Below are 21,621 nucleotides of genomic sequence, written 5' to 3'. Positions count from 1 at the left end.
GTCGAGCTTTTCTCCTGGGACACACGGGCGAATCCAGCTATCTAAGTCACAGTCGCTGTCAACCTTGTCTTCATCTGCAGCATTGACGGTGTGGGGAGAAACCAAACCCCCGCTGGAGAAAGTACCGACTTCATTCTTCTGAGACCCCGGAGTATACCCCAATCCAAACTTGTCTTCTTTTATGATTGGCTCCACAAATTTGCCTCAGCCTTGGGCATTACCAGCCTTAACCACTTCAACAGCTTGCTTGTATGAAGAGATAGAAGTCCCGACCTTCTCAGACTCAGGTGAAAAGACAGTTTCGGGCATGACCTCACTGATGTTTATGGCTTCGAAGCCCTGACACAACATCTCATGCATCTCGCCATCCATCTCCACATACTTAAACGTAGACAGGTGGCTAACAAAAATATCCTCTTCACCACAGACAGTGACGATCTGACCTTCTAGTCCATACTTGAGCTTCTAGTGGAGAGTAGAAGTAACAGCACCGGCAGCGTGAATCCAAGGTCGACCTAGCAGACAACTATAGGTAGGCTGAATATCCATCACATAAAAGGTACTCTTGAATACCTGCGGTCCAATCTTAACTGGAAACTCAACTTCGCCACAAACAGCTCGCTTAGAGCCATCAAAAGCCCTTACAACTAAATTACTCAGCCTCAGGGTGGCGTCATCGCAATCCAACTTCGTTAAGGCTTTCTTTGGGAGAACATTCAGAGAAGAACCTGTATCAACCAAAACATGGGAAAGCACTGTCCCTTTGCATTCCATTATGATATGTAAGGCTTTGTTGTGATTCCTGCCCTCAGATGTTAGGTCATAATTGGTGAAACCTAGCGCATGGCTAGTGTGTACATTCGAAACTACCGACTCCAGCTGGTCAACAGTTATCTCTGGGGGAACATAAGCCATATTCAGTACTTTCAACAAGGCTGCTCTGTGTGCCTTAGAGCACATCAATAGTGAGAGAATGGAGATCTTTGAGGGTGTCTGATTTAGCTGGTCGACTACTTTGTAGTCACTTTTCTTGATAATCCTCATAAAATCATCCACTTCCTTCTCGAATGCGGTCTTAGGAGGAGCTTCCTCGGTAGTAACCTCTTCGGTGGATACCTGTTTTCCTTTAGCCTTGGCAGCTGCCTCAACTTCAGTATTGGTACGCAATGTTGATGGTGCAAATAGGCGTCCACTGCGGGTGAAGCCACCAACTCCTCCAACATTGTCTACAGCGGAGCTACCAATGTCAAAGTCTTCTTCATTAACTTTCCGCCCCTGGAAGTAGACATCAGCCACATCAGAAATCAAATTCAAAGTTTCCCCACTATCAACAGCATTAATCCTCTGCCCACCGTGAGCTGGCATCGGGTTTTGGATAACATTAGGCACCAGAGAAAAATTGATGGCCTGGGCATCTCTCAAATCTTGTACCTTTATCTGGAGAGCCTTGCAATTATCTGTAGTATGGCCAGGTGCGTTGGAGTGAATAGCACATATGACGTTGACATCATAACCTCTAGGCAGATTGTTGGGATCGACCGGTGGGGCCAAAGTTCTCAACGTAACCAGATTTATGTCAATCAGCTTGGGAAGTAATACAGAATAAGGCATTGGGATTGGCTCAATGACCCGGTCCGCCTGCCTTGGACGTTGTTGATAGAGTCTCTGCTGACCCTGATTACCTCCTTGTTGTTGATTGTTGTACCTGGGTTGCTGTTGCGGATGATACTGCGGTTGAGGAACAGGTGTTGGAATAGTGGATGCGGCCACTTGATCTTGATAATAATTAGGGAGTCCTTTGCCCCTGCCTCTGTCGGCATATACAACGCTCGTCTCACCTTCTCTTTTTTGCTGACCGTTACCAGCAAACGGTTTCTTGGGAACTGATGAGTTGGAAGCATTGTTGTCTTGAATTTGGCCCATCTTCAACAGACTCTCGATTCTTTCTCCAGCAATCACTATCTCTACAAAGCTGATTGACGGGCAAGCAGCCAATCTCTCGATATAATTGCCTTGAAGAGTGTTCATGAACATGTCCGCCATCTCCCTTTCAGACATAGGGGGTTGGACAGATGCAACAATCTGTCTCCAACGCTGAGCATATTCTCTAAAGGTTTCCTTGGCAGTTTGAGACATTCCTTGCAACAAGGTCCGATTTGGAGCCATGTCCAAGTTGTATTGATATTGCTTGACAAAAGCCTCTTCCAAGTCTTTCCAGCTCTTGATGGTAGTACGAGACAAATGAGAATACCATTCACGAGAAGCTCCAGTTAAATTGTCTTCAAAATAGTACATCCACAACTTTTCATCTTCAGTGTGAGCTCCTAACCTTCCCAAATAAGATTGAAGATGAGTGCGTGGGCAAGAAGCCCCGTTGTACTTCTCAAAAGTAGGGGGTTTGAACTTGTGAGGGATCCTTACTCCCTGAACCAGACCAAGATTGGTGACATCAAAACCTAAGGAATTTTGAGACTCCAAAGATTTGAGCTTCTCAGCAAGCTCATCCATACGGCGAGTGGTCTCATGAGCCTCGTCGTGCAAAGAGAATTGATCATACTGACAATCTTCAGTAACGGGCCGCCCGTTAATCCGAAATCCTTGATTCACATTGTATCTTCCGCCAATACCATTTCCAATATTCCCCGTGTTGCCAACATTAGCCGGGTTTCCATCAACATTCGTGTTACCCGCGTTTCCAGTGTTCACAGGGTTATCAGCGTTCCCAGGGTTACCAAGGTTCCCAGGGTTACCAGGGTTCCCCTCAGCACTTGGTATTTCCACCTCTGGATCGGGCCTCAGTTGCTCAACCAATTCCCTCAGCTTTTCCTGGCCTTCTGCCATACCAGTCATCAGTGTCATGAACTGATCCATCCTTTCATGCATATCAGCCAGTTCTTTCTGTATCTGGTCCATTGCTAGTCGTGGACGGTTTTCCTTTGTCGGGTACCTGTGAACTCGCTTGGGACCAATAACTGCCTGATACAGGGAACAAACATTAGACACTACGGTGACACCTGTAAAACAAACAAGGGTTAATATGCATGGTATGCAATGCGCTGCTTATTCAATTTTAAGGCACCCCCTTTCGAAAGGGAATACCCTGCAAGCGAATAAGCATGAGATGTTGGATGCAAATATGCAGATGATGTTATGCAAACTAATGTGATGCGATGCAGTGGCATGTAAATCAGGATGGCTGGATCTGCTTGAACATCTGTCAGGTTGCACTGCCTGGAGAGAAATTAAGAGGATCAAGCAAAGCACACCAAACAAAGGTCATGGGATGGATCATGTTATCCTTAATATCAACCATCCATCTTTGGTGGATTATGGTTTACACCTTATCAACACCTAAGGTTCATTGATATTAAGGATACCTGAACGGATCAACCATGAATCAAGGGTTTGTTGCAAGTCACGAGCATGAAGTTTAGGTTAAGAACCACCCAAAGGGAGTGTACTACGGTTTAAACCTGCGAAACATGTTCTACAAAAAGGTTCCCATAGTCATAATCCCATCTTTCAGATATTATCGGAGGAACGACTACTCGTATTCCAAAAATATTCTCAAGAGAGACTCTTATGAGTGTAGTATCGCGTAACAATCGTATCAAATCTTACACTTGAACGACTTTCGCACTACATCCTACGAATAGGCCAAGATGGGTTTGGTAAACTAAGGTCCTTGGCTTCTAAGGTCTATATTGGAAAAAGTAATGTCTAACCACAACTTACTTGTGTGACATTATTGATCCCAACATGACCTCCACCAAGTGAATGGGCTTGCAAGTCAACTTGCTAAGGAATAACTCCACACAAGTCAACAAGACTATGCCATTCTCCTATCTTAATTGCACTCGAGTCCGGGTATAGAACTCATCTCTCAAACAGAACCAACAGATACGGCAGTCATATGTACACAATGCAATAAAGCAGGTAAATGCTGAAAGATAAATAACTGTACAAAAGAATAAACGCCCAATAAACAAACAACCTACAAAAGCTAGGAGGGACTCGCTTAGGGAAACTGGGTCCCCAGCAGAGTCGCCAGCTGTCGTAACCTGAAAAATACAGTGTGCGAAAAAACAACCGGCGAAAGAAAATGACAGAAGAGTCGCCACCGTGCGTTATTTATCCCAAAGGAGGGAAAGGAAACGCTCGAAGTAAACCTGAAAAGAGGAAAGGACAAGACAGGGTCTCGCAACCAAATCTTGGGTTCGGGAGTCGATTATGCGAAGGGAAGGTATTAGCACCCCTACGCATCCGTAGTACTCTACGGGATCCACTTTTGTAGTTCTTGTCTAAAGGGTGTGGGTTTATCTAATGTGTTATTTACTAAAAATAGGGGGTCAAAAGAAAATGACTCGCACGGATGTCGCATCCACTGCATACGTATCTCATCTGAATATGAGAATCAGAGTCTTCGTAGCTCGGCTGACCTAGGGGTTGGAGGGATGTGTGCTCGCTAAGACATCGCGTCTTATGCCTACGTATCTCATCTGGCCTGAGAATCAGAGCAAAACGTAGTTCGGCTAACTACGGGGTTATGGATTGGGTTTTGGACGAACGACGTCACTACGCAATCTACCGGATGCTCGACCTTTGGAGACTTACTCGCCTGTAGTAGAAGGAGTTGACGTGTTAGGAGAAGAAAAATCAATGGGTTTGTAGGGTTAGGGATGCTCATGCAAAAGGAGTCCTGGACAAAGGAACCTGCATAAAGTAAACAAAAAAACATTGCCTCCTATCAAGGTCTTCAAGCTAGGAAAGCAGTAAAATGCGAGAAAAATGTAAAAGTACCACACGGATGAAGATCCGAGGTAACAACAATTAAAGGAACGATAAACCCTGAGATCCTTCTAAGCTAACATCATCAAAGAAAATGGGTTAGTACAGGTAATCGGAATGAACCTCCAGGGGGTATCCCACAAATAAAGTGGAACACCAGGCAAACCATCTCTGCAAGAGTCATATGAGCCTTCACAAAATAAAACTCAACAAACAGGTTAGAGAAACAAAATAGGGTAACCAAGAGTTGCCCCCAAATCAAAATGTAACCACATGAATCATGCCCTTTCAATTCACAAAAAGCTCACAAAAAGCAACCAAGGGTAGGAGGCCTAAACCTCTGGTCAAACACATGCATCAAAAGGGTATCAAATTCACCCATAATACCTCATACACTCAGATGATTCAAATTAAGAGCATAAAATTATGGGAATAAGGCAAACTTGATTGGAGAGCTTGATTGAAATTGAGTTGCACCCGTGAGGTTTACAAAACAATCTTTAGGGTTTATGTGAGGCGGAGGTGATTCTGTGCAGTTGCTCTGAACTCTGTTAGCTCTTCTCTCACTATCTTTTTCCTCCAGCCAGGGTAATAGGAATAGAATGAAATTTTGTTTCACTGAAACTCTGAATTTATAACCTGATTTTTGTGGACCTGTGGGCTCAAATGAGAGAGGTCCAAGTCCAAGATTTTTCTATTATATTTTATTTATTTATTTATTTATTTAATTAAATTTTTATTTTATTTTTTCGTTCTCTTTTTCTCTCTTTTTTTTCGTTTTCTTTTTTCGTTTTTTTTTTTTTTTTTTTAGAAATAAAGTTTCTTGGTTCTGATTCTGATTGACATGATGAAATGCAATATGAAATGTTAAATGACCTAAAAATGAATGCATGAATGAGGAGGGCAAATTTTAGGGTGTTATAGTTAACGGCCCCATCAAACATCAGAATCCATTCGGACTCAGGGTCAGGCCCCTCCTCCAGGATAGGTTCCTCACAATCTTTCGATTTGAGAATCATGATGTCCTCATCGGGGAACTCAAATTTCATCGGATGATAATCCTCAATGGGTTGTTGGGCGAGGTAATCAGACAATACACTCCCCCTTTATTGCTTTTTGAGAAGTGTACCGGATATCATATTCAGTCAAAATCATTTGCCATCTCGCAACCCGTCCGGTCAATGTTGGCTTCTCAAATATATACTTGATCGGATCCATCTTGGAAATCAACAAAGTGGTATGAACCAGCATATACTATCTCAGTCGGCGAGCAGCTCATGCCAAAGCGCAGCAAGTTTTCTCGAGCAGTGAATATCTTGTTTCACAGTCGGTAAACTTTTTGCTAAGGTAGTAAATTGCATGCTCTTTTCGACCAGACTCGTCATGCTGCCCCAGTACACACCCCATAGACCCCTTAAGGACTGTCAAGTACAGGATTAACGGTCGCCCCTCCACAGGAGGCATCAGAATCAGAGGCTCCTGCAAATATTCTTTTATTTTTTCAAATGTCGCTTGGCAATCATCATTCCACCTGACCGTTTGATCTTTTCTCAACAACTTGAATATGGGTTCACAAGTGGCTGTTAGATGAGATATGAACCGTGAAATATAGTTCAATCTACCTAAGAAACCACGAACCTCTTTTTCTGTCCTCGATTCAGGCATTTCTTGTATCGCTTTTGCTTTAGCAGGATCAACCTCGATTCCTCTTTCACTTACAATAAACCCCAGCAACTTGCCGGACCGCACTCCAAAAGTGCACTTATTCGGATTCAACCTCAATTTGAATTGTCTCAACCGGTCAAACAACTTGGCCAAGTCTACCAGATGCCCCTCTTCTGTTTGGGACTTCGCTATCATGTCATCAACATAGCATTCGATCTCATGATGAACCATATCATGAAACAAAGTCACCATAGCTCTTTGATACGTGGCACCGGCATTCTTGAGACCGAATGGCATCACCTTATAACAAAAAGTGCCCCATGGTGTGATGAACGTTGTTTTCTCCATATCATCTGGCGACATTTTAATTTGATTATAGCCAGAAAAGCCATCCATGAAGGAAAACACCGAGAATTGAGTTGTATTATCTACCAACACATTGATGTGAGGTAATGGGAAATCATCTTTCGGGCTAGCTCTGTTCAAATCCCGGTAGTCCACACACATCCTCACCTTTTCATCCTTCTTCGGTACCGGCATAATATTCGCGACCCAAGACGGATAATTAGCGACGGCTAGGAAACCAACATCCAACTGCTTTTGTACCTCCTCTTTGATTTTCATGGCCATCTCAGGTCGAGTTCTGCGCAACTTCTGCTTTACTGGGGGACAATCTTCTCTCAATGGCAACTTGTGTACAACAATATTGGTATCCAACCCTGGCATATCTTGATAAGACCAGGCGAAGATATCAACATACTCTTTCAACAGTGCTACCATTCTGCTCTTGACATTCATCTCCAAAGCGGCCCAATTTTTACTTCCTTTCTGACCTCCTCGGTGCCCAGATTAACAATCTCAACTTGCTCCTCGTGCGGTTGAATCACCTTCTCCTCTTGTTTCAACAACCTGGCTAACTCTTCCGGCAGTTCACAATCTTCTTCGCCTTCTTCTTCGGCATGATAGATCGGGTTGTCGAGGTCATATAGGGGTGTAACAGAATTGTCATCAATGAGATCCGGAGAATAATCGCATCTGCATGAATGTTGATTCATGCATTGCTTTAGGGTCGGAACGAGACAAATTAAAAGGAAGGAAGATGAAAATAAACATTGCCATTTTTATTATATTATTTTTTAACTGCAAAAATAAATGAAAAACAGAGAACACCGCTTTTAATGCGAAAAACATCCGTTTATTAATGATGCAAATAATGCAAAATGAAACACATGAGGTGGCCCTTACAATGGACCATTACGTTTCGGGAAAAACGTATGGCTTTCATGCAAACAGAATTAACAAACAGAAATATTACTCTTCACGCAGAGTGACAGTGATGATCTTTTCGACTATCCAGTTCTGGATCTTCATTCCTGGTACGCACGGTTTTATCCATGAGTCGAGCTCGCAGTCACTATCAGTCTCTTCACCCACAGCACAGATACGGCCTGGATCTAGCATTCCAGCACTGGTGAATGTGAACAGTTGGCGACGACCTTTATTCTGTCCAGACGAGCCTTGGCCTGACTGATAACCAATCCGAAACTTATCCTCCTTCACCGCAACATCTATCACTCTTCCCCAACCTGGGGCCTCTCCACTTTTCACCACCTCCACAGCCTGCTTATAAGAAGCAATGGACGGCTTCTTCTCTCTTTCGGCGAAAACGGCATTCTCCACTTTGACGTTTTCAAACGCCTGGCTTGGTGTTTCGAATATTTCACCGTCCATTTCCACATACTTAAATGATGACAACTGGCTAACAAAAATATCCTCCTCACCACAAACTGTCACGACTTGCCCATCCAAGATATACTTTAACTTCTGATGTAGAGTAGATGTTACTACCCCAGCAGCATGTATCCATGGACGGCCCAAGAAACAGTTGTACGCCGGATGAATATCCATGAAACAAAACATAGATTTGAACACCTCAGGACCAATCTTTACCGGGAGCTCAACTTCCCCGAACACAGCCCTTTTAGAGCCATCAAACGCTCTAACCACCAGATCAGTAGGCCTTAAAATAAATCCCTCGCAGTCCAATTTAGCCAAGGCCTTCTTAGGCAACACATTGAGTGACGAGCCCATATCAACCAAAACATGCGAAAGCACAACTCCTTTACACTCCATCGAAATGTGTAGTGCCTTATTGTGATTGCGCCCGTTCATAGTCAGATCGAGATCAGTGAAACCCAACCCATGGCTGGCATTAACACTTGATACCACTGTCTCTAATTGATTGACTGTAATCTCCTGCGGGACGTAGGCCCTCTTCAAGATCTTCAACAAAGCATCTCTATGACCTTCTGAACTCAGCAACAAAGATAAGATCGAAATTTTGGACGGAGTCTGCTGCAAATGATCAACAAGTTTATACTCAGACTTCTTAATAATTCTCAAAAACTCCTCGGCTTCAGCGTCAAACTCACTTTCCGGCTCAACAGGCGCCTGTGCCGCTCTAGGAATATCCTCATTCACCACCTGCTTTCCTTTTGCCCTGGCTAAAGCCTCGGCCTTATCTCTCTGTTCTTTTTCTACATCATCACCTCTCAACGTGTGTAACACCCCAAAATCTGCCCTCCTCATTCATGCATTCATTTAGCATTTCATATTGCATTTCATCATGTCAATCAGAATTAGATCCAAGAAACTTTTTAAAAAATAAAAAATAAAAAAATAAAATAAATAAATAAAAATAATAATAATAAAATAAATAAAATATAATAGAAAAAACTTGGACTTGGACCTCTCTCATTTGAGCCCACAAAGCCATGAAAATCAGGTTATAAAAGAGGGAGATCAGACAGAAAAAGGAAGGGAAGCAAAATACTCTGAGGTTTCCTTGAAACAAAACCCTCAACAAAACCTGGAGAGAAACCTGACAGAGAACTCAGAGCAACCCCCAGGAAGCTCTGAAAAATTCAATCTGACTCACACACTTTCATCTCACGCAAACCCTAACATTGCCTTGCAAACCCAGCCGTGCCATTTGATTTCAACCGGTCTCTCCCATCAGGTTTGCCTCATTCCCATGATTTTATGCTCTTAATTTGGATCATCTGAATGTATGAGGTATGATGGATGAATTTCATTATGTTTTTGCCCACGGGTTTAATTATGCATGAATGGGTGAAACATATGCCTTGAATGTTTAATCACATGATTTCTGAAATGTATGGCACAGGGTTTGAGGTTTCTAAAACCATACTGTTATTCATGAAAAAAATGCTTATCGTGTTTCACTAACCCTTTTGTTGAGTTTTTGTGAGGGCTCACAGACTCTTGCAGAGATGGTTTGCGTGGTTTTCCCACTTTATTTGTGGGATACCCCCTGGAGGTTCATTCCGATTACCTGTACTGACTCACCTTTCTTTGATGGCATTAGCTTGGGAGATCCCTGGGTTTCTTACTCCTTTAATTGCTGTTACTTCGGATCTTTATCCGTGTGGTACTTTTACCTCTTTTCCACATTTTATCGCTTTCTTAGCTGGAAGACCTCAATAGGAGGCATTTGTTTTCTTTTGTTTATTTACTTCTGAGCCCCTTGTTGGCACATTTACATTATACATGTTTGTTTTGTATGTGTTCGTATCCCTGCAGGTAGCGCGGTTCCTTCGTCAAGGACTGCCTTTTTGCCCTTGAGCATCCCAAACCCTAAAACCCAAAGCAACACGTTAACTCCTTCTACTACAGGCGAGTAAGTCTCCAAAGGTCGAGCATCCGGTAGATTGCGTAGTAACGTCGTTCGTCCAAAACCCAATCCATAACCCCGTAGTTAGCCGAACTACGGCTTGCTCTGATTCTCAGGCCAGATGAGATACGTAGGCATAAGACGCGATGTCTTAGCGAGCACACAACCCCCAACCCATAGGTTAGCCAAGCTACGAAGACTCTGATTCTCATATTCAGATGAGATACGTATGCAGTGGATGCGACATCCGCGCGAGTCATTTTCATTTAACCCTTTTTTTTGGCAAACGGCACAAGATAAACTCACACCCTTTAGACAAGAACTACAAAAGTGGATCCCGTAGAGTACTACAGATGCGTAGGGGTGCTAATACCTTCCCTTCGCATAACCGACGCCCGAACCCAAGATTTGGTTGCGAGACCCCGTCTTGTCCTTTCCTTTTTCAGGTTTACTTCGAGAGTTTCCTTTCCCTCCTTTGGGATGAATAACGCACGGTGGCGACTCTTCTGTCATTTTCTTTCGCCGGTTGTTTTTTCGCGCACTGTATTTTTCAGGTTGCGACAGCTGGCGACTCTGCTGGGGACACTAAGAAGTTGACCTCTTGCTGGTCCATCTTCCCTAAGCGAGTCCCTCCTAGCTTGTGTGATTTCTTGTCTATTGGGTGTTCATGCTTTTGTACATTTATTTGCTTACCCGCTTGCATGCATCTGTTGTATCTGTTGGATCTGTTTGTTTGTTTGTTTGTTGGGATGGGGTGTTCTATGAGAGATAAGCCCATTACCCATGCTTGAGTGTACACACAGGTTTTAGAGTGGATAATCATGAGGCTTGCGTGGCGTGTTGCTTTGTTAAGTCGTTCGTGAAGAACCACACCCAGACGAGGTTTCTTTTGGATATATTATGTCTTACGGGTGTTTCGTAACGGCAGGATGTTCTTCTAGAAATCGTCGACTCTGGTGACCATTTCTCGAGAACTCAGTCGAGGCCTCTCCTCCGAGACGTGACTATGTTAGCTCTAGTGGGCGCATTCTTGCTGCTCAATCCGAGGATCCCGAGACTGGGAACTTGCTATTAGGATGTCCTATTGAGGGGAGTCAATGGAGGTCTTTTGTCCCGTAATAATACCAAACCTTCAGTGGTAAACGTATTATTCGCGACTGAAGGGCTGAAGCTGACGAACTTCTGTTCTTAGAACCTACCAGTGAGGGGCGGGCTAAATTCAGGAAACCTTAACCTCCAACCAACCCGGTTTTCTGGAGCAGAGTTTTGGTCTTGTATTATATTCCTCAATGAATTTCTCTCCAGGCAGTGCAACCTGACAGATGTTCAAGCGGATCCATCAATTCTGATTGACATGCCTTTGCATTGCATAACATCATCTGCATATTTGCATCCAACATCTCATGCTTATTCATTTGCAGGGTATTCCCTTTCAAAACAGGGGTGCCTTAAAACTGAACAAGCAGTGCATCGCATACCATGCATATTAACCCTTGTCTGTTTTGCAGGTGTCACCGCAGTGTCTCATGTTTGTTCCCTGTATCAGGCAGTTATTGGTCCCAAGCGAGTCCACAGGTACCCGACAAAGGAAAATCGTCCACAGCTATCGATGGACCAAGTACAGAAAGAGATGGCTGATATGCGTGAAAGGATGGATCAGTTCATGACATTGATGACTGGTATAACAGAAGGCCAGGAAAAGCTGAGGGAATTGGTTGAGCAACCGAGACCCGATCCGGAGGTGGAGATACCAAATGCTGAGGGAAACCCTGGTAACCCTGGGAACGCTGATGACCTTGTGAACACTGGTAACGCGGGTAACGCAAATGCTGATGGAAACCCGAGTAATGTTGGCAACACAGGGAATGTTGGAAATGGTATTGGCGGAAGGTACAATATGAATCAAGGAATTCGGATTAACGGGCGCCCCGTTACTGAAGATTATCAGTATGATCAATTTTCTTTGCACGACGAGGCCCTCGAGACCACTCGCCGTATGGATGAGCTTGCTCAGAAGCTCAAATCTTTGAAGTCTCAAAATTCCTTAGGCTTTGATGTCACAAATCTTGGTTTGGTTCAGGGAGTAAGGATTCCTCACATGTTCAAACCCCCTACTTTTGAGAAATACAACGGGGCTTCTTGCCCACGCACTCATCTCCAATCTTATCTGGGAAGGTTGGGAGCTCACACGAAAGATGAAAAGCTGTGGATGTACTATTTTGAAGACAGTCTAACTGGAGCTTCTCGTGAATGGTATTCTCATTTGTCTCGTACTACCATCAAGAGCTGGAAAGACTTGGCATAGACTTTTGTCAAGCAATATCAATACAACTTGGACATGGCTCCAAATCGGACCTTGTTGCAAGGTATGTCTCAGACTGCCAAGGAAACCTTTAGAGAGTATGCTCAGCGTTGGAGACAGATTGTTGTGTCCGTCCCACCCCCTATGTCTGAAAGGGAGATGGCGGACATGTTCATGAACACTCTTCAAGGCAATTATATTGAGAGATTGGATGCTTGCCCGTCAATCAGCTTTGCAGAGATAGTAATTGCTTGAGAAAGAATTGAGAGTCTGTTGAAGATGGGCCAAATTTAAGACAATAGTGCTTCCAACTCATCAGGTCCCAAGAGACCGTTTGCTGGTAACGGTCAACGAAGAAAAGAAGGCGAGGCGAGCATTGTGTATGCCGACAGAGGCAGGGATAGAGGACGCCCTAATTATTATCAAGATTAAGTGGCCGTAGTCACTATTCCAACACTTGTTCCTCAACGGCAATATCATCCGCAACAACAACCCAGGTACAACAATCAACAACAAGGAGGTAATCCGGGTCAGCAGAGACACTATCAACAACGTCCAAGGCAGACGGCTCGGGTCATCGAGCCAATCCCAATGCCTTATTTAGTATTACTTCCCAAGATGATTGACATGAATCTGGTTACGTTGAGAACTCTGGCCCCACCAATCGATCCCAATAATTTGCCTAGAGGTTATGATGTCAACGCCATATGTGCTTTTCACTCCAACGCACCTAGCCATACTACAGATAATTGCAAGGCTCTCCAGTTAAAGGTACAAGATTTGAGAGATGCCCAGGCTATCAATTTTGCTCCGGTGCCTAATGTTATCCAGAACCCGATGCCAGCTCACGGCGGGCAGAGGATTAATGTTGTTGATAGTGGGGAAACTTTGAATTTGGTTTCTGATGTGACTAAGGTGAAGACTTCGCTATCGGTGGTTAAAGACCGACTTCTGAAAGGACAGATTTTCTCGGGCTGTGAGGAAGAATGCAGAAATTGTCAAGCTGCCGAAAACGGATGTGACAGTTTGAGAAGGGGTATTCAGCAACTGATAGATGAAGGTTGTCTTCAGTTCGATCAGGCCCGTCCAGTGAAGAATGATGTATCGACGGTGACGTTTTATTTCACTCCTGAAGAAATATATGTTCCCGAGAGACTCGCTCCAACAACAATATATTTCCCAAAAAGTACAGAACCAGCAGCGGTGAACATCGAAAGTTCAGCACCAGTTGCAATTTACTCTGACAGCCCTCAACCGACTTTGGTTGGTCCGATCACCATCACAATACCAGGACCCGTTCCGTATGAGAAAGACAGTGCTATCCCGTGGCACTATGGGGCTGATATCTACTGCCAGGGGCAGAAAGTTAACGAAGAAGACATTGACATTGGTAGCTCCGCTGTAGACAATGTTAGAGGGGTTGGTGGTTTCACTCGCAGTGGACGCCTATTTGCACCATCAACATTACGCGCGAATACTGAAGCCGAGGCAGCTGCCAAGGCTAAAGGGAAACAGATGGTCGTCGAAGAGGTTACTACTTAGGAAGATCCTCCTAAGACCGCATTCGAGAAGGAAGTGGACGAGTTTATGAGGATTATCAAGAAAAGTGACTACAAGGTAGTCAACCAGCTAAATCAGACACCCTCAAAGATCTCCATTCTCTCACTATTGCTGTGCTCTGAGGCGCACATAGCAGCCTTGTTGAAAGTACTGAATATGGCCTATGTTCCACCAGAGATAATTGTTAACCAGCTGGAGTCGGTAGTTTCCAATGTAAACGTTAGCCGGGGGCTAGGTTTCACCGATAATGACCTGACATCTGAGGGCAGGAATCACAACAAATCCTTGCATATCACAATGGAGTGCAAAGGGGTGATGCTTTCCCATGTTTTGGTTGATACAGGCTCTTCTCTGAATGTTCTTCCAAAGAAAGCCTTAATGAAGTTGGATTGCGATGACACCATCCTGAGGCCAAGTAACTTAGTTGTGAGGGCTTTTGATGGCTCTAAGAGAGCTGTCTTTGGCGAAGTTGAGTTGCCAGTTAAGATTGGACCGCAGGTGTTCAAGAGCACCTTTTATGTGATGGATATCCAGCCTGCCTACAGCTGTCTGCTAGGTCGGCCTTGGATTCATGTTGCCGATGCTGTTACTTCTACCCTCCACCAGAAGCTCAAATATGAACTAGAAGGTCAGGTCGTCACTGTCTATGGTGAAGAGGATATTTTTGTTAGCCACCTGTCTACATTTAAGTATGTAGAGATGGACGGCGAGATGCACGAGATGTTGTGTCAGGGCTTCGAAGCCATAAACATCAATGAGGTCGCGCCCGAAGCTGTCTTTTCACCTGAGTTTGAGAAGGTCGGGACTTCTATCTCTTCCTACAAGCAAGCTGTCGAAGTGGTTAAAGCTGGTAATGCCCAAGGCTGGGGCAAATTTGTGGAGCCAGTCATCAAAGAAGACAAGTTTGGATTGGGGTATGCACCGGGATCTCAGAAGAATGAAACCGGTACTCTCTCCAGCGGGGGTTTGGTTTCTCCCCACATCGTCAATGCTGCAGATGAAGACAAGGCTGACAGCGACTGTGACTTAGATAGCTGGATTCGCCCGTGTGTCCCGGGAGAAAAGCTCGACAATTGGTCGTCTGAAAAAACCGTCCGGGTTACTCTACTGAAAGAGTGATTTTTATTGTTTTCCTTTATTACATGCATAATAAAGTCTTACACTTTGCCCAAGGTGTAACGGCTCATTTGTAGGGCCATCCATTTAGTTACATTTCGCAATTATTTTTATCATCAATAAAGGACGATTTTTGCAAACAATTTTGTGTTCTCTTTCTTTCAGTTTTTTTTACTTTTACAAAAAAAAATGGCAATGTTTCTTTTTTCGTTTTTTATTTCTTTCCAAAAAAAAATCTCTCATTCTAAGGTAGAGCATGATCCTCCATCATGCAGAGCGGACCACCCGGATCTCACTACTAACGACACTGCTATGGCCAAGTATGACTTCGACAATCCTATCTATTAAGCCGAAGAAGGGGTTGAGGAAGATTGTGAATTGCCTGAAGGGTTAGCCAGATTGTTGAAACAGGAGGACCGAGCTATTACACCTTATCAGGAGGTGATTGAGACCGTCAACATCGGTACCGCAGACGATAAGAAAGAGATCAAGATCGGGGCAAGTCTACAGGCCGAGAGGAAAGACCGTTGATCATGTACTTGACTGTGTTAAAAGGTCAATGGGTTGTGTGTGCTCGGTCAGCATGACGAGTCAGGTCGAAAAGAGCATGCAATATACTACCTTAGCAAAAGTTTACCGACTGTGAACAAAGATACTCATTGCTCGAGAAAACTTGTCGCGCTTTGGCATGGGCTGCTCGCCGACTAAGACAGTATATGTTGACTCACACGACTCTATTGATATCAAAAATGGATCCAGTCAAGTATATTTTGGAAAAGCCAACACTTACCGGAAAGGTTACTAGGTGACAAATGATACTGACAGAGTATGACATCCAATACACTTCACAAAAAGCCATCAAGGGAAGTGTCTTGTCAGACTATCTTGCAGAGCAACCGATTGATGATTACCAACCTATGAGGTTTGACTTTCCTGATGAGGACATCATGTTTCTCAAATCGAAAGATTGAGAGGAATCACTCCCGGAGGAGGGGCCTGACCCTGAATCCAAATGGGTTATGATGTTTGATGGGACGGTCCACGTCAATGGTCGCGGAGTTGGTGTAGTGTTGATCACACCGGAAGGGGGTTCATATGCCATTTGGTGCCAGAATAACTTTTCCCTGCACCAACAATGAAGCCGAATACGAAGCTTGTATCCTAAGACTTGAGGAAGCCGTCAATATACAGATTAAAACCCTGGATGTATATGGGGATTCAGCTTTGGTCATCAATCAAACCAACGGGAAATAGTGCTATGCTGGAACTACGTACCCAGAATTGACGTATCTCGGTCAGAGACGAATGAAGAAAGCATTTGGTTAGAAAGTGCACCCTCGGGGGTATCAAGTCTGTGAATTGGTACTCAAAAGATTTCTTCCTCCCAACACAGATCACAGGGGCAAATGGACACCGAACTATGAGGGTCCGCACGTGGTTAAAAGGATTTTCTATGGCGGAGCTTTGATGCTAACAACCATGGATGGCGAAGGATTCCCGTCCCCTATTAACTCAGACTCAGTTAAAAAAAATACTTCGCATAAAATAGACCCGCTGGACGATAAAAAGAATAGTCCAGGCAAAAAAAGGGCATCCCGACGAACCAGAAAAAAAAAGAATAAAGAGGTTCGGGCAAAAATTAGGGATATAAAAAAGGAGTACACCTGGTGAGTCGAAAACCCAAAAGGGCGGCTCAGGCAAAAATGGGTATCCCGATGGATTGAAAACCCGAAAAGGGGGCGATCCAGGCAAAAGTTAGGGAATAAGCGAATGACTGTGATCTGAGTTCATTAGTGTTATATCACCGTTTCATTCAATCCGGCAATCTTCGAAGGTTAAAGATCGACTAATCATCCACTTCAGAAAGCAAGATGAGCAGAGCGTCTTGAGGACATACGATCCATAGCAGAGTCGAAACTCGGTGGGACCCCGTATCCCCATTGCCATTAGGACAGTTCTCTTTTTACAGCGATCACCTCTTTTCAGGGATCAGCTTCCTGATACCCTCGCCTATTCCTGGCACAAATTTTCTCCCCAGTAAGAGTCGAATAATTTAGTTAAAGAGCCTCTTTATTTTTCATTTATCAATTTGTTTGCAAAAATGTCCGAATTTTTGATAAAACATATTGCATATGAAATTAATGGTGGCTTTTGCAGATGATTTGCACAGGAAAACATTTAAAATTTCTTTGAATGTGCTTAATCCCGGACGGTGAATTCAAACCGAGTAATTCCCCCGAGGCATACGTGTATTTTTGGTTGCAGGTCACAGGAACCGGATGCCAAGTCATGAATCCTCATCCCCAAGCGGTTGAAAAAGTCTCTCCTCAGCAGAGCATGTTCCCCAGCAGAGTTGACAGTATCCAGACTATATATCCCCAACGGAGGTGACAGTGTCAGACTGTATCTTCCTAGCAACAGCGGAGTGGTTGCATAACCAACAGATGAGAGGGTGGTGTTCCCAGTGTTCATCTCATTCCCCAGCAGATTATTTTTAACAGATTTGTTAATCCCCAGCTTGAGGGCCATTAGCAAGTTCATATCCCCAGCAAAGGTTGTTTCCTACGACATTTCTCCAGGAAGTGTTTTCCCCACAGACTCTCCTCACAGAGCCTCGCCGAACAAAGTTTCCATAGTTGATACTCCCCCCGCAAGGTCAACTTTTCAAGCAGCCAATTTATTTTTGGTGGCTCATTGGTCCCGGCAGACGGATCATTCCCCACAGAGCATTCAAGGATTGATACAGGAATCTGTTCCCTACCGGAGTTTGCTTCCCCAAGCAGATTTCTTTTTACACCATGCATAACATTTGCATTTGCATGCATATCATATCAAGCATACACATAAGCTGATAAACAGGTTCTTCCAAGCATACTGAAGAATTACTTTACAACCAAGGTCATGAGATCCAGCCAGAGGATCAAGCGTGAGTGATCCAGCCTGAGGGTCATTTCGAAGATTCAGCCTGAGAATCGTGTTCCAGTGATCCAGCCTGAGGGTCATTTCGAAGATTCAGCCTGAGAATCGTGTTCCATTAAGCCAGCCTAAGGCTCAATTTGAAGATTCCCCAGTGAAGTCGCCTACAAGCTTTATTTCCCCAGCAAGCCCAATTGAGGAGTCGTTACAACATGTTCTAGCCCGAAGAATATGTATGAAGCCCAAAAGTGGAATATTATCGAAGCTGCATATCTAATATGAAGGTTGGGTGTAGATTTCAGAAGAGGGTCAACCAGCGCATGCCTCAGATGCGGGATCCTAATGATGGGAATTTATCATCAAAACAATCCAGATCTAGCCAGAAGATCGAAGTAGATTCAGCCAGAGAATCGAAACAAACAAGATCTAGCCAGAAGATCGAAAATCGCAACAATTCAGATCTAGCCAGAAGATCGAAGTAGATTCAGCCAGAGAATCAAAGGAAATAGATTCAGCCAGAGAATCGAAACGAAGGAGATCTAGCCAGAAGATCGAAGAAGATCTAGCCAGAAGATCAAAATCGTATCCAGCCCGATGATCAAAATTAATATCCAACCAGAGGACTAAATTGAGTATAGGTTCAGCCAGAGGATCGAAACTCCAGATTAAGCCAGAAGACTGATTCAGATCCAGCCAGATGATCGGAAGAAAAATAAACAGCGCGGTGTATTTCCGCGTTTTTGTGGTGTTCTCGGAGCGCAAATTTTTGGTCTGTCTTTGGTATTCAATCACAGCTCACCCCGTTTGTTTGATAAGCTGTTCGCTTTCATCCTACTCGGGTTAGCTGATGATTGAATAGGGGCAGCTGTAACACCCCAAAATCTGCCCTCCTCATTCATGCATTCATTTAGCATTTCATATTGCATTTCATCATGTCAATCAGAATTAGATCCAAGAAACTTTTTAAAAAAAAAATAAAAATAAAAATAAAAATAAAATAAAATAAAAATAAAAATAAAAATAATAATAAAAAAATAAATAAAATATAATAGAAAAAACTTGGACTTGGACCTCTCTCATTTGAGCCCACAAAGCCATGAAAATCAGGTTATAAAAGAGGGAGATCAGATAGAAAAAGGAAGGGAAGCAAAATACTCTGAGGTTTCCTTGAAACAAAACCCTCGATAAAACCTGGAGAGAAACCTAACAGAGAACTCAGAGCAACCCCCAGGAAGCTCTGAAAAATTCAATCTGACTCACACACTTTCATCTCACGCAAACCCTAACATTGCCTTGCAAACCCAGTCGTGCCATTTGATTTTAACCGGTCTCTCCCATCAGGTTTGCCTCATTCCCATGATTTTATGCTCTTAATTTGGATCATCTGAATGTATGAGGTATGATGGATGAATTTCATTATGTTTTTGCCCACGGGTTTAATTATGCATGAATGGGTGAAACCTATGCCTTGAATGTTTAATCACATGATTTCTGAAATGTATGCCACAGGGTTTGAGGTTTCTGAAACCATACTGTTATTCATGAAAAAAATGCTTATCGTGTTTCACTAACCCTTTTGTTGAGTTTTTGTGAGGGCTCACAGACTCTTGCAGAGATGGTTTGCGTGGTTTTCCCACTTTATTTGTGGGATACCCCCTGGAGGTTCATTCCGATTACCTGTACTGACTCACCTTTCTTTGATGGCATTAGCTTGGGAGTTCCCTGGGTTTCTTACTCCTTTAATTGCTGTTACTTCGGATCTTTATCCGTGTGGTACTTTTACCTCTTTTCCGCATTTTATCGCTTTCTTAGCTGGAAGACCTCGATAGGAGGCATTTGTTTTCTTTTGTTTATTTACTTCTGAGCCCCTTGTTGGCACATTTACTTTATACATGTTTGTTTTGTATGTGTTCGTATCCCTGCAGGTAGCGCGGTTCCTTCGTCAAGGACTGCCTTTTTGCCCTTGAGCATCCCAAACCCTAAAACCCAAAGCAACACGTTAACTCCTTCTACTACAGGCGAGTAAGTCTCCAAAGGTCGAGCATTCGGTAGATTGCGTAGTAACATCGTTCGTCCAAAACCCAATCCATAACCCAGTAGTTAGCCGAACTACGGCTTGCTCTGATTCTCAGGCCAGATGAGATACGTAGGCATAAGACGCGATGTCTTAGCGAGCATACATCCCCCTAACCCATAGGTCAGCCGAGCTACGAAGACTCTGATTCTCATATTCAGATGAGATACGTATGCAGTGGATGCGACATCCGCGCGAGTCATTTTCATTTAACCCTTTTTTTTTGGTAAATAGCACAAGATAAACTCACACCCTTTAGACAAGAACTACAAAAGTGGATCCCGTAGAGTACTACGGATGCGTATGGGTGCTAATACCTTCCCTTCGCATAACCGACTCCTGAACCCAAGATTTGGTTGCGAGACCCCGTCTTGTCCTTTCCTTTTTCAGGTTTACTTCGAGCGTTTCCTTTCCCTCCTTTGGGATGAATAACGCACGGTGGCGACTCTTCTGTCATTTTCTTTCGCCGGTTGTTTTTTCACGCACTGTATTTTTCAGGTTGCGACAACATGTTAGGTGCAAACAACCTCCCGCTGCGAGTGAAACCACTAAGCCCGGCATTGTCCACCTTTGAAACGGTGGTATCAACTGCAGCCTGATCTTCCTTCTTTTTCCCATTGCAATACACATCACCACCATAGTCCCAGGGCACAGCACCATCACTTTCATACGGAATAGGTCCAGGTACCGTGATGGTAATTGGAGCCACATCTGCCGGCCCTGACAAGTGGACAGGATCGAAATAAATGGTTATCGTTGAAATATCCTCATTCTCCAAAGCAACTTTCTCGAATCGGAGACTTCCCTCATCCATCATTTTCTGAACCGTCTCCCTCAACATTACACACCCATTTGCAGTTACAGTACAAGCAGCACAATAATTATCACAACTAGGAAAAACTCCATTCTTTAACAAATGTCTCTTGACCACAGACATTGGGGTCCTCAACTGATCCACATCCGTCACCCCGATTTTACTTTTATCCTCAGAAATTACATTCACCATCATCTGACCATGCGTCGGCATGGGATTAGCATTAACATTCGGCGTTGGTGCAAAATTGATGGCTTTGGAATCCACCAAGTCTTGAACAACATGCTTAAAGGCTTTACAACCCTCAATATTGTGCCCGGGAGCACCAGAATGGAACTCACACTTGACGTTCTCATCATAACTTGCAGGCCTCTGATCTGGTCTTAACGGAGCTAACGTCCTCAACTGTACCAACCCGAGATCCTTCAACTTCTTCAACAGAAGGGCATAAGTCATGGGTGGCCTATCAAATTGGCGATCTGCCATCCTTCCCCTAACTTGGTACCCAACCCTTTGTGTTCTCTGCTGAGGTGGCTGTTATTGCTGTTGCTGTTGTACGGGTTGATTACCAGCAAGAATTGTTACTGCACCAGTATGCTGGTAGTAATGATCCCCACTGTGTCCTCTTTGGGCATACACAGCACTCGAGTCACCCTCTTTCTTGCGTTGACCATTTCCGAAGGGCTTCTTCA

General features: G+C 43.9%; 1 protein-coding gene across 1 annotated transcript in view; it reads right to left on the bottom strand.

Annotated features, from left to right (window-relative positions):
• Window positions 1-21,142, bottom strand: part of LOC127101988 (uncharacterized) — a 29,198-nt gene extending 8,056 nt beyond the window's left edge. Inside the window, exons 1-3 of the mRNA XM_051039413.1 lie at window positions 20,662-21,142; window positions 8,602-9,029; window positions 7,869-8,511 (exon numbers count right to left, since the gene is read on the bottom strand). Coding sequence (XP_050895370.1) covers window positions 7,869-8,511; window positions 8,602-9,029; window positions 20,662-21,142 — 1,552 coding nt within the window. The remainder of the gene's footprint in view (window positions 1-7,868; window positions 8,512-8,601; window positions 9,030-20,661) is intronic.
• Window positions 21,143-21,621: the final 479 nt, after the last annotated feature.

This window comes from Lathyrus oleraceus, chromosome 7 (genome assembly GCF_024323335.1).
Source record: "Lathyrus oleraceus cultivar Zhongwan6 chromosome 7, CAAS_Psat_ZW6_1.0, whole genome shotgun sequence".
Lineage (NCBI taxonomy): Eukaryota > Viridiplantae > Streptophyta > Magnoliopsida > Fabales > Fabaceae > Lathyrus > Lathyrus oleraceus.
Note: the sequence above shows the minus strand (reverse complement) of the source record. Positions and strands in the feature narration are given on the sequence as shown.